General features: G+C 41.1%; 2 protein-coding genes across 2 annotated transcripts in view; both read left to right on the top strand.

Moving 5' to 3' along the window:
* The window catches only part of LOC309694439 (matrix remodeling-associated protein 8-like), a 209,255-nt gene that overhangs the window by 144,033 nt on the left and 52,179 nt on the right, over nt 1–13,043 (top strand). The window lies entirely within an intron of this gene.
* Nucleotides 7,757–12,635, top strand: LOC309698800 (uncharacterized protein; the record flags this gene model as incomplete). The annotated part of the gene is made up of 7 exons (XM_082521484.1): nt 7,757–7,952; nt 8,040–8,105; nt 10,554–11,176; nt 11,237–11,661; nt 12,017–12,054; nt 12,355–12,439; nt 12,539–12,635. 4 exons carry the CDS (start codon nt 7,757–7,759, stop codon nt 11,564–11,566), a joined length of 1,215 nt encoding a protein of 404 aa, XP_082377610.1. The 3' UTR covers nt 11,567–11,661; nt 12,017–12,054; nt 12,355–12,439; nt 12,539–12,635.

Below are 13,043 nucleotides of genomic sequence, written 5' to 3'. Positions count from 1 at the left end.
AGAAGGTCTTCAGGAGTGGGCCCTCCACTCCAAACGACCTGAGTCTCCGCAGCAGGTACAGCCTGCTCTGCCCTTTCCTGTAGAGGGCGTCTGAGTTATGAGTCCAGTCCAGTCTGTTGTTCAGATGAACACCAAGGTACCTGTAGCTGTCCACAGCCTCAATGTCCATACCTTGGATGTTCAGTGGTTGCAGTGGAGGATGTTTGTGCCTGCGGAAGTCTACCACCAGCTCCTTGGTTTAACTGGCGTTGATCTGGAGGTAGTTCAGCTGGCACCAGTCCACAAAGTCCTGAGTCAGTCCTCTGTACTCCTTGTCGTCCCCATCAGTGATGAGGCCGACTATTGCAGAGTCATCAGAGAACTTCTGCAGGAAGCACTGGGTGGAATTGTGGGAGAAGTCTGCAGTGTAGATGGTGAAGAGGAACGGAGCCAGAACCGTTCCCTGTGGGGCCCCCGTACTGCAGACAACCCTGTCCGACACACAGCCCTGAGTCCTCACATACTGTGGTCGGTCGGTGAGGTAGTCCAAAATCCAGGTAGTGAGGTGATGGTCCACTCCAGAGTTCTCCAGCTTGTCCTTCAGAACCGAGGGAAGAATAGTGTTGAAGGCACTGGAGAAATCAAAGAACATGATTCTCACAGTGCTTCCAGCGGTCTCCAGGTGAGCGAGGGAACGATGTAGGAGGTGAATGACGGCATCATCCGCTCCAATGCCAGGCTGGTAGGCAAATTGAAGTGGGTCCAGTGATGAGCTTGTTAGGCACCGAAGCTGAGCCAGGACCAACTATTCCAGGGTCTTCATCAGGTGGGATGTCAGAGCCACCGGCCTGTAGCTGTTGAGGTCCTTGGGACGTGAAGTCTTTGGCACTGGTACAACATAGGAGGTTTTCCAGAGCTGTGGGACTCTTCCCAGCCTCAGGCTCAGGTTGAAGAGGTGCTCCATCACCCCACACTCTGCTGCAGAGTTGTTCTTTCACAGTGATGTGCCCAGGGTTACACCATCTGTCATTCACAAACACTGTCAGTCCCCCTCCTTTCCTCTTACCGCTCTCTCTCGTCCTGTCCGCTCGCAGCACAGCATCTGAAATCCCGGTAGTGTCACGCTCGTGTCCGGAGTTAGCGGTGTTAGCCACGACTCCGTTAGCATCATGATGCTACATTGTCGGTACTCCCTCTGTGACCAGGTTAGCGACGTGAGCTCATCCATCTTATTGGGCAAAGATCTTACGTTTCCAATAATTACAGAAGGAAGAGATGGTCGATAACGTCTCCTTTTCGGGCGACGGTGCTCCTTCCCAGCACGACACCCCCGTCTTTTCCTCCTCAGCTCGCTGGAAATGTCGGGTCTGTCCACTGGCAGTACCGCTGCGGGACGCAGCGCTAACAGCTGATCCTTACTGTAAACAAAGGATCCCTGCTCTGGGTCCCCAGACACCGGTGAAAAAAGTAGAAATAAACTAAGAAAAACGACCAGAACTAGCACAAAACGGTAGAACATGGTTGCAGAGTCTAATTACTAATACATTAGTTATAAAAATTACGAGAAGAAAAAGATAAGAAAGAAAGAAACTCAGAATGAGCAGAGCTGCTGTAACAGGCTGCCGCACACGGGGGGCGCCGAAATAAATCGGGTGATAAATAAGACCCTCCTAATTATCGACCTATTAGCATACTCCCTAGCTTTTCAAAGATAGCAGAAAACTAGGTTGCCAATTCTGTCATTGAACATCTGACTCCAATCCGAGTTTGCACCATATGCAAATACCAAATGCAATTTTGCACTCTTCATTCAACTGAAACGGCTGTCTGTATTTTTTGTTGAGAGAGTGAAATCTTACTTAGACAAGAGCAGTTATGTTGCGGCTATTGTTCTTGATTTCAAGCGTGCGTTTGACACTGTGAATTATCTTCAGCTCTTGTCTAGACTGTCAACATTTAACTTTAGTAATCACACCGTTAAATGGATACAGTCTTATCTATCAGATAGAAAACCATGCATGCAAATAAGTAGAGCAAGTCACCCGTTGTTAATGTAAGCAAGGTGTTCCTCAGGGTTCAATTCTAGGCCCCCTGTTATTTTCACTTCATGTAAATGACTTGCCCAATCTGGACACGATTATCTCAACACGTTCTCACTCCCAAAGCGTAACATTTTGCGCTAGGTGACAAATCATCAATATATTACGTTTTCTGCTACCCAACACGTTCCTAAATGACAACCTCGGAAAAATGAGGAAATATGAGAACCGTTTGGACTCAATCTACACATGTTCACTCTTTTCCTTCAAATAGCTTCGAAACACGCTATTTAACGTCATTAAAGTCCTGGTTAATATCAAGAATAAGGTTATGGTTTGGGCTAGGGATAAGGTTAGGTTTAGGGCTGGAATACAGGGCTGGAACGTCTATTACCGCGGGAGCGTCATTGCACTGGATTTCAGCCATAACCCTCCGCGTACCATAAGAACGCTGAAGGTCTCCTTTCGCGTTCCCCAGGAACGCCACGGGACGTGACAAAACGTCGACATGTTACGCCTCGGGAGTGAGAACGGGCTGTAAAAGGAGTTAGCTTTACAACCACAACCACAACCACCCACACATGCAGGGCCTTGGAGTAGGGGTATGTCACCAGGGTGCAGAGGAGGCTACCCCCCCCCCCCCGTCCCCTTCTGGCTGCCTCTGCCTCAATTTTATCCCACAACTTAGACATTCACATTACTCACACTCTCATTACACATACATATAGGATCTTGGGGGTGGGCACGATACACGGAGTCCAAAGTACCATCAGGGTGTACACCCCACCCCTGGCATCGTTGCCCACCTCTCAATTTTAAATACACGTAGACATTGAGGGCTAGCAGGAGGGACCATGCGCTTACCTGCTGCTCTCTGGCAGGTAGCTCCAAGCCCTCCTGGGTTTTAAATGCACCTTAGAACACACATGCATCAACATTACAATGAGCGGGTGGAGGGAGGTTCGGAGTCTTCTCTCACCCCCGTTCTCTGCGACCTGCTGGAGCAGGGGGGCTAGGACTAGGAGGAGGAGTTGGCCATCCGACTGCGGTCTGGAGTGTGGAGCCTTCCTGCTGCTGCGGAGTCGAGGCGGTCTGCCTCCCCCCACCGCAGGGAAAAGGGAAACACCACCTGGGTCTGGGTGCAGTTCCCCCCTCCAGGGGCGGGGGCACCTAGACCCGGTTTGTAGAGTACGCTTGGGGAGTGTGATCGTGTGTACAACGTCTCTTTATGTCTGTCTCCACGTTGGTTGAGTGTGGAGTAAGTGCATATGAGAGCATGAGGGTGGGAATGGATGTTTGTATCTGTGTGTGCCTGTATGTCTGTGTCTATATGTCAGGTTGGGTGTCAGGCGCCACCTCCAAGGTTTGGAGGCCTATCTCCCCCTACCACCACTTCCCCTGCCAGTGGCGGACCCCCTCAGACATCGGTGCGTTGGTGGTTCTTTGTGTCCGGGGATGGGCGTCCAGGTACACACCGGCTCACTCCTTGGCGGCCGCTTATCGGGGCCTGGGGCCTGGGGCTCGCTCGGGCCACTTCGGAGGTGGGGTGCCCCCGGCCTCTCGGCCTGGGGCTCGGTCACTCAGGCGCAGCTGGCTGCCGGCGGAGCTCACGGGCACGTCACTGCAACTCCCCCTGGCTTCTGCTCCGCGGCTGCTGAGTGAGCCCTCATCTGGGACTCTCCTCAGCTCTTTCCGGGACAGTGGCGCAGCTGCCCCTCTGTTGGTCTTCCTTGGTCTCTTGTGTTCTGGGGGCCTCTGGATGTCTGGAGTTTTGATCTCCTCCACACCTGCTTCACGCCCTGGAGGACGGGGCTGTGGCCCCCCCACACCCTCTAGCAGATTATTACATGAAGGAACCTTTTAAAAAAACAAAAAACAAGCGCGTCCATGCTCACAGGTGTACACACGGGTGATCACACCCACAAACTACACCCTTTTTGGCTCCTACCTCAAAGCACACTGTGTTCTGTTGATCTTATGTGCTGCACAATAATGTTTAACATTTAGTATTTACTGTCATATTCCCATATATCATTGTGATGTTGTTTATTCTATTACTCTTGTTCTCTTCTGCTTGCTTTCTTTTTTCTTTCTCAGCAGGTGATCCAGGTGATTGATATATGCATTTTTTTTTCTTATTTTTTTTTCTGCCCGTTCTGTTGGTTTTTGTCTTTTGCCCTTCTCCCCCGTCCCTCTTCTCAGCTGTTTCTCTTTCCCTCTTTCTTTCTCCCCTTCTTTCCCCCAGTCAAGTCTGTCCCGTATTCAGTAAGTGAAAATAAAATAAACAATAAAAGGTGAATCAAATGGACCATTACGGCAAGGCTGGGATGGTCAGTTTGGTAAAGTAAATCCGTTGGGCATCTTTCTTTGCCTTTAGACAACAATTCTGATGGCAAAAGAGCCAAACGGGGCAGGCCAAAAAAAACAAACAAACAAAAAAAAAAAACAAATGAAGAGGAGGACATTTTTTGTGAAGCTTGTGTTGAGGGCAAATTATCAAGAAAACCTTACAAATCAGTGGGAGAATTACGAGCAAAACGCAAGTTGCAATTAATGCATAGTGACGTTTGTGGTCCTTTTCAAACTGAGTCACTAGGAGGAAAAAAGTACTTTGTTACTTCCATTGATGACTACTCCAGATAGTTGTAAAGTGTATTTCATAAGAGAAAAAATGGAAATCCTGAACAACTTCAAAGTGTTTGAAAGAATCTTCTCGAATGAATGTGGACAGGGAGTAATAAGACTCAGAACTGACAATGGTGGGGAATACACATCTAAAGAGTTTCAAGAATATTTGAAAGCTCAAGGCATCCACCATGAAATGACTGTACCACATACACCACACCAAATTGGTGCAGAGAGAAAAAAACAGAACTCTTGTGGAATCTGCTAGAAGTATGCTGTCACATACAAAGTTGCCAAACACATTCTGGGCAGAAGCTTACTGTACACACAGAATAGGCTCCCGACATCTGCTTTAAAGAATGAAACACCCTATCAGAGATGGTATGGGAAAAAAACAGAACAGACATTAGCCATATGAAAGTATTTTGTTGTGTTGCTTATGCTCATGTTCCAGACACAGAGAGAAAGAAGCTGGATAATTGTAGCTGCTAGCTATAAGCTAGCTAGCTATCCTGCGCAACGTTAGAACTGGTTACCAGAAACCGACCATCACAGTCGGGAATACAAGTTAGTATACTGGTAAAAAACGGCTTTTTGCCTAACTAGCTAGCGTTACCACGATGCATCGGTGGTGGATAAAGCTAGCTAGCATAAGTTCATAGTTCATAACATTCATAGTATAACTCCGTGCTCCACTTCGTTTGAATTTTTCTGGTGAGCTCGCGGTTTCTAGACACAAGCTTGTGTTTGTGCGCGCACGTTTGTCTCTCTTCATATAAATATCTGTGTGTTATGTGTGTGTACACCGAGCGCAAAAGATAATTATTAATGTGCATGATTTAGAGACAGAAATAACATGCCAGCATATAAGATCAATGACATAAGACTAATTCCTTCAATTGACTTTCAGGCGCGGCTCGGAAAAATGTGCATTTTCTGAAGAAATTGTAATTTTAACAGCAAAAAATTGACCCTATGCCAAACTTAGTCGCTAATGGCTGGTCTGTAGACTGTTTGGTATGTCATGTTACGTATTTCTTGGTTTTTCTATGTAATGTGTTTTATAGAGAAGTAACATTATTCTTTTTTTTCTGTATGCTTTCAGAACCACAGATCGCTCCATCCATTCCATGGCTGAAGCATACATTTTCATTTAATCTGAACAGGTATCATTTTGCATTTACACTACACATCCTTTTTAAACATTTCATAATAATCTAGACTCTCCCTCATTATCCTCTCATTCACCTTGCTGATGTGTTGAGGACTTGATAAAAGAATACATGGTATGTCCATATTTGTTCTGTCTCTACATGAGATGCAGTCTCTTGATGTAAATTTGACAACTCTGCTATTAAATGCAGTGATTAATGTAGGACAGCAACGATTAATCAACTCATCAAGTTAATATCTTAGGGTTCTGTATTGTTTTCTTTTTTTTTTCTTGGGCTTTGTGGAACATTTATGAAAATGTTCCACCATTGATTTAATTTAATGATTATGCAATTCACAATCTGATTAGTCAAATAATTGTTCTAATAGTCTGTGACCAAACAACTATCAAAATAGTAGTTTATTATGGTCAAAGATTTATCAGGTGTGCCAGACTTCAGTTCTTCACTTGTACATTTTGTTCCATATTTTACCTCAAGATATCCCAGAAAGATGAAGCTGAGGAAGAGCTGCAGAGTACCACCATGGCACTCTTCGTCTTCAGGGACAACTCAAGCCTCCTACATCAGCCTCGAGACATCGGGATAATCATTGATGGTGTGGAAGTCCTGAATGAGTTGCCTTCTGTGGCAGCTGGAGTGGCAATGGTCTTTGGACTCTGTTATGCTCTTAATATGGAATATCCACGAGGATTCAGGTTCACCTTTGAGGCTCTTCAAAAGATTATGATGGAGCTTGACTTTAGCAAGATGACCTCTAAGATTCGCAAACTTAATTGTGAACTTAACACTGCACAGTAGTGTGTTTGCATGCATGTGTGCATGTGTATGTGCACATGCATGTGCATGTGTGCTTGGTTATTTTGCTTGGTTGGCCTGCAGTGGTATTCTACATTCAAAATTTATAAGAACACCCATTTGAAAGGGAGATTTAAGTTGATTTCATTGATACATGTGTAGATTTTTTTTTTTACATTGTACAGGCACAGTGCACATATAAACATTTTTGAGTACTTGCAAATTGGTTTAAAAAGAGTTTTTATAATGGTTTTATGCCAGTTTTAGACAGGTTGCAGGTTTTATACTGGTTTTCAAAAGATTGCAGGTTTTATAAAACAAACATTTCTCTAATCATTTCTGCCGTAGCACTAAATCTGTATATTACTAATCCTCTCTATTGATTATAGTTAAAATGGTTTGGAACAATAAATAATTTTGAAATAATTGGTTGGCCAACTGTCTTGTTTTTTATAGGAAATGCAGAGCATTTTTGAACTGAAATAAAATGAAATGTAAAAAATATAGTTTGAATATATGTAAATCAATTACCTGGCTTCAACACAAACATATTAGTTCATGTTAATTTGGTTCGATGTGAATACATTAGGTTGGTTAAATTTCAATATATTAGCTTGGTTCAATAATTAAAATATGGTTCTATGTAAAAAAATCTATTTGGATCAATGCAAAATTTAACGTTTCAGTCAAGTCTAGTAATATTGTTTATATCAACATAAAAGTATCAGGTCATATCAAGTGACTCAATTTGGATTCTATAAAGCCAAATATTTTGGATGTGACAACTGGACATCATTTTTTTTTAATTTGAATAGGGTTATTCTTTTTACAGTGTAGAGGAGTTTGCTGATGTAGCTACAGTTGATCATTATGCAAACATCTGTTGTGTCACAGAACCAAATACACTGGAGGAGGCTATGTCAAGTCCAAATGCAAAGGAGTGGAAAGAAGCAGCTGATTTGGAATAAAGTTAAGCATCACAGTGATGGACAAGTGGAAAGATACAAGTGCAGACTTGTTGCCAAAGGCTATTCATAGATTTATGGTGCAGACTATGATGAAACATTCTCTGCTGTTGTACGATTTGGTTCAATTCGTACATTGTTATCATTTGCTGTGCAAAACAATCTAAATGTGCATCAAATGGATGTTGTGACTGCATTCTTGAATGGACACCTGGAAGAGGAAATCTACATGGAGCAGCCAGAGGGTTACATCAAACCTGGGCAGGAACATCTAGTGTGCAAACTAAAGAAGTCAATATATGGACTAAAGCAGTCTCCACGTTGCTGGAGCAAAGCTTTTACAGAGTTCATGAAAAGCATTGGTTTTACACAGAGTACTTCAGATCAGTGTGTGTTTGTTAGAACAGGTCAGGAGTTGGAAATATTGGCTTTGTATGTTGATGATCTGATTTTGATTACAGAATCAGCAGAGAGCATGAAGACCTTAAAGGACACTCTGAAGAAACACTACAAAATGAAGGATATGGGTGAACTATCCTAATGAAGAATAATAGTTTTGTCTAAGATGGACAGAGTACATTTTTTTTGTAAGTTCAAACCAAAAGAGAAAATGTTTTATTTTATTATTTTATTATTTTATTATTATTTTATTTTATTTTATAGTAACACTGTGATATAGGTGCATAATGTTGTTGTTTTTTTGGAAAGAAATAAGCAATGGCAGTCAAGTAAGTGAACTCCATGGTAAAATTAAGTGGGAGTGTTGTAATAGTAATTTTACAATGTATGTTGAAGGGATATTACTGCCCTCTGTTGGTGTGTCTGTGCATTACAAGCAATAAAAGGTGTTGGTTAAAAACATCATAAACTTGTCCACCCCAGCTGTAAAACACAGAAACCAGTCTTACTTGTTATCATCTATCGTCCACCTGGGCCTTACACAGAGTTTCTGTCTGATTTCTCAGACTTTTTATCTGATTTAGTGCTCAGCTCAGATAAAATAATTATTGTGGGTGATTTTAACATCCATGTAGATGCAAAAAATGACAGCCTCAACACAGCATTTAATTTGTTATTAGACTCAATTGGCTTCTCTCAAAATGTTAAAGAACCCACTCACCACTTTCATCACACTCTAGATCTTGTTTTAACTTATGGCATAGAAACTGAACATTTAACAGTGTTTCCTGAAAACCCTCTCCTGTCTGATCATTTCCTAATTACATTTACAATAATTGATTACACAGCAGTGGAGAGTAGACTTTATCAAAGTAGATGTCTTTCTGAAAGCGCTGTAACTAAGTTTAAGAATATAATCCACCCACTGTTATCATCTTCAATGACCTGTACCAACACAGAGCAGAGCAGCTATCTGAACGCTACCCCAACAGAGGTCGATTATCTTGTTAATAATTTTACCTCCTCACTACGTACGACTCTGGATATTGTAGTTCCTGTGAAAAATAAGTCCCTAAATCAGAAGTATTTGACTCTGTAGAATAATTCACAAACACGTAGCCTAAAGCAGATGACTTGTTAGCTTCTAAATACAAATTTAGAAGATCATCATTTAGCATGGAGAAATCATTTGTTGCTTTATAAGAAAGCCCTCCGTAAGCTAGAACATCTTACTATTCATCACGGATTGAAGAAAATAAGAACAAACGTAGTCTCCAAAAGTTGATTCTGTTCATATGGATGTAGCGTTTTCAGTGGGACAAACGTTTCGTCACTCATCCAAGTGACTTCTTCAGTCTCAGCTGACTGCAGGTTTCCCCAATCTTATAACCAGTACATTTGCATAATGACTGAAACCAGCCCACTGAAGGAACAATGGGCTGGGAGGTCAGTTACTTCGTCATAATTATGCAAATTATGACGAAGGAACTGATAAACAACCACTAATCAAAGACCACTGATCAGGTTGTTTGATTTCCAATCATAAAATGATTATGTTTGTTTTTACATTAGAACATTAGTATATCTGTGATGTACTTGAAGTCAGCCAGTTGAGCCTCCATCTACATGTCCTCCAACTTCTCTCTAAGCAGCCCAGGCTGGATCGTATTAAACAAACTGTAATGCTGGGTCTACAGAGGGAGTAATACGCTCCCTGCAACAGATGTATCACTGCATTGTCCACCCCCGAGTGGGACTGGTGTGCAAACTGCTAAAAGTCATGTGACTTGCTCACCAGGGGTCTGAGGTGTTCCATGATAACCTTCATAATATGAAGCCACAGTACATCAGTCCTTATGCAAGATACTAACCCCATGTTGCTCTCCGATGCATCCATCGGAGTGTGAATATGTATGAATGTTAGATAGGCACTAACAGTGCCTATCTACTTAATAAAAGTGCTGTGTGATTGGATGAATAAATTAGTTGTATAAAGTGCTTTGAGTGCTCAGAGTAGAAAAGCACTATATAAGAACTGGTCCATTTACCTCTTTGGTGGGAATTGAGTTGTCAGTGTCATATAGACTCTGTTAAACCATCAATGTCACTGCCATGTGTTTCATCATTTGTTTATATGACTATAATACATTTATTAATAACCTGAGAGTTTATCCACTTGTCACTGATGGGTCAGTCTAGCACAACCCCTCGCTAGAACGAGACAATTCAACAGTTTCTCTGTTACTATCAATAATTAGCCGGTCTTCGTTTCTTCCTCTGTGAAAAGTTTGGGTGTCATCCTCGATAGTACTCTATCTTTTAATTCACACATTAATAATGTCACTCGGTCCGCATATTTTAAATTGCGCAACATTAATTGTCTCCGTCTTTTTCTCACCCCACATGCCACTGCCATTCTTGTCCATAGCCGTGTTACTTCCCGGATTGATTATTGTAATTCACTTCTTTTTGGTCTTATTCAAAAATCCATCCACAAGCTCCAACGCGTCCAGAACTCTGCTGCCTGTATCATCACTAGGACCCCTTCTATCCATCACATCAATCCTGTCCTGCAGCGGCTTCATTGGCTCCTGGTACGGTGTACATTTTAGGACATCGTCAGGTATCAGACAAAAAATTGTCAGGTGTCAGTTGTCAAAAAAAAAAAAAGTCAGGTATCAGAAAAAAAATTGTCAGGTGTCAGTTGTCAAAAAAAAAATTGTCAGGTATCAGACAAAAAATTGTCAGGTGTCAGTTGTCAAAAAAAAAATTGTCAGGTATCAGAAAAAAAATTGTCAGGTGTCAGAAAAAAAATTGTCAGGTGTCAGTTGTCAAAAAAAAAAAAAGTCAGGTATCAGACAAAAAATTGTCAGGTGTCAGAAAAAAAATTGTCAGGTGTCAGTTGTCAAAAAAAAAAAAGTCAGGTATCAGAAAAAAAATTGTCAGGTGTCAGAAAAAAAAATTGTCAGGTGTCAGAAAAAAAATTGTCAGGTGTCAGAAAAAAAATTGTCAGGTGTCAGTTGTCAAAAAAAAAAAAAAGTCAGGTATCAGAAAAAAAATTGTCAGGTGTCAGAAAAAAAAATGTCAGGTATCAGAAAAAAAATTGTCAGGTGTCAGACAAAAAAGTTGTCAGGTGTCAGAAAAAAAATTGTCAGGTATCAGAAAAAAAATTGTCAGGTGTCAGAAAAAAAATTGTCAGGTGTCAGAAAAAAAAATGTCAGGTATCAGAAAAAAAATTGTCAGGTGTCAGACAAAAAAGTTGTCAGGTGTCAGAAAAAAAGTTGTCAGGTATCAGAAAAAAAATTGTCAGGTGTCAGTTGTCAAAAAAAAAAAAGTCAGGTATCAGAAAAAAAATTGTCAGGTGTCAGAAAAAAAATTGTCAGGTGTCAGAAAAAAAAATGTCAGGTATCAGAAAAAAAATTGTCAGGTGTCAGAAAAAAAGTTGTCAGGTGTCAGAAAAAAAATTGTCAGGTGTCAGACAAAAAAGTTGTCAGTTGTCAAAAAAAAAATTGTCAGGTATCAGAACACAAGGTACCAGAGAGGAAATCTTCCTGCAGGTGGCGCTGTTGTCATGTCCCACCCGAATTGATTTCCAAATATGTCATCAACGTGTGACCGTGGGAGAGCGTAAGGTCATTGACCTCACCGGAGTTTTACCGTGGTTCAGGCTCCTAACGACACAAGGTAAGTTTAACTTTTTCTCCCTTTTGTTCATATTTTTGCCACAGTTGTGTTATATTAAGTTGCAGTTATGTTGTGAAAGTTACATATCAGAGACGGAAAGCCAGTTTTGTACGAAACCAAATCAGTACTATTTTTGTCTGGCTAATTCATTCTAGCTAGCGACAGTGGTGAAACGTGATTCAAATTTAAACTGTTCAGTAATTGTTTTGTATACATTTCAGCAAATGGACAAGCTGAAAGCTCACGAGCAGCCTGCATCCTTTCTGTCGCTCTTTTTCTTTATTTCTCTTTTCTATATTGCTACTGTCGGGATATTTTTTGATCCCGATATGTTTTTTTCTGTTGTTGTTTTTAGACTTTGCTGCAATATGTCATCTGACGATGATGAAAGGAGTATCCGACTCTGGCTGGTTCCCATGACTGTACCAAAAATACTTTTTTTTTTTTATTAAAAAAAGAGCATTAAAAATAAATGACTAAAGTACAACTTATTTATTAACTACTGTTCACCTCTTTCATATCAAAGAAGTGTATTTTTTGCTACACATGTTTTATTTGTGGGCACTGAATAGACGATGCTTTTAGTGTAATTGCCACATAAAAAGATTTAGTACTTTACTGGTTAATTACTTATGTTCAGTGTAAGAGGTGGGTGATCAATTAGACTGTTGTTGTTACACTTAACCTTTCAAGATATGATGATAATAACATTGTTCAACAAAGGCTTAAAACAAAAGGAAATCAGCTGTGCACTGAATTCATATGGGCATAAAATAAGGTAAGTCTGCATTTCAACAGTTTCCGTGACAACTCTCTAAAATGACAAAACATGCAGTTTGCATTTAATATAATGTAAGTCTGTGTTGTCTTTTAACAGTGAGAGGCATCTGAGACGAGTTTTAAAACTTCTAGGGTTGAAGCGAAGATGCCCCCAACGACCTTTTACTGAAATCCACAAAGCTGTGGAGGTAAGCGTTAAAACATCAGTGCAAAAAATATATATTTTCCTGAAGTCTGTGTCATGAGCTATTGTAGAAACAATAAATGTTATTTTCTGTAGTGATTTAAAAAAAACAAACAGTGAAGTGAAGGAGGATTCAAGATGGCGGTTTTTAAAAGGCTTATTTCCTGCTAGTCTTAAAGTTCCATTTCAGACTGGCAGTTAATTTCAGGGAGGGCCAAGACCAACACAACAAACAAAACATCCCTGATATAAAGTAAACAGAATTTAACTCCAAAGAAAATAAAATGTACAATTTACGATAACCTACCTAACCAACACATAAACAGGAGAATACAAGGGATTACAAAACAAAAGGCAGCTCTCCCCTCGCGTCAGTCTGAACACAGTCAAGAGTCACATTCAATTCCAAAGGCATGTA

The sequence above is a fragment of the Aulonocara stuartgranti genome, assembly GCF_965226115.1.
Source record: "Aulonocara stuartgranti genome assembly, chromosome: 3".
Taxonomy (NCBI): Eukaryota; Metazoa; Chordata; class Actinopteri; order Cichliformes; family Cichlidae; genus Aulonocara; species Aulonocara stuartgranti.
Note: the sequence above shows the minus strand (reverse complement) of the source record. Positions and strands in the feature narration are given on the sequence as shown.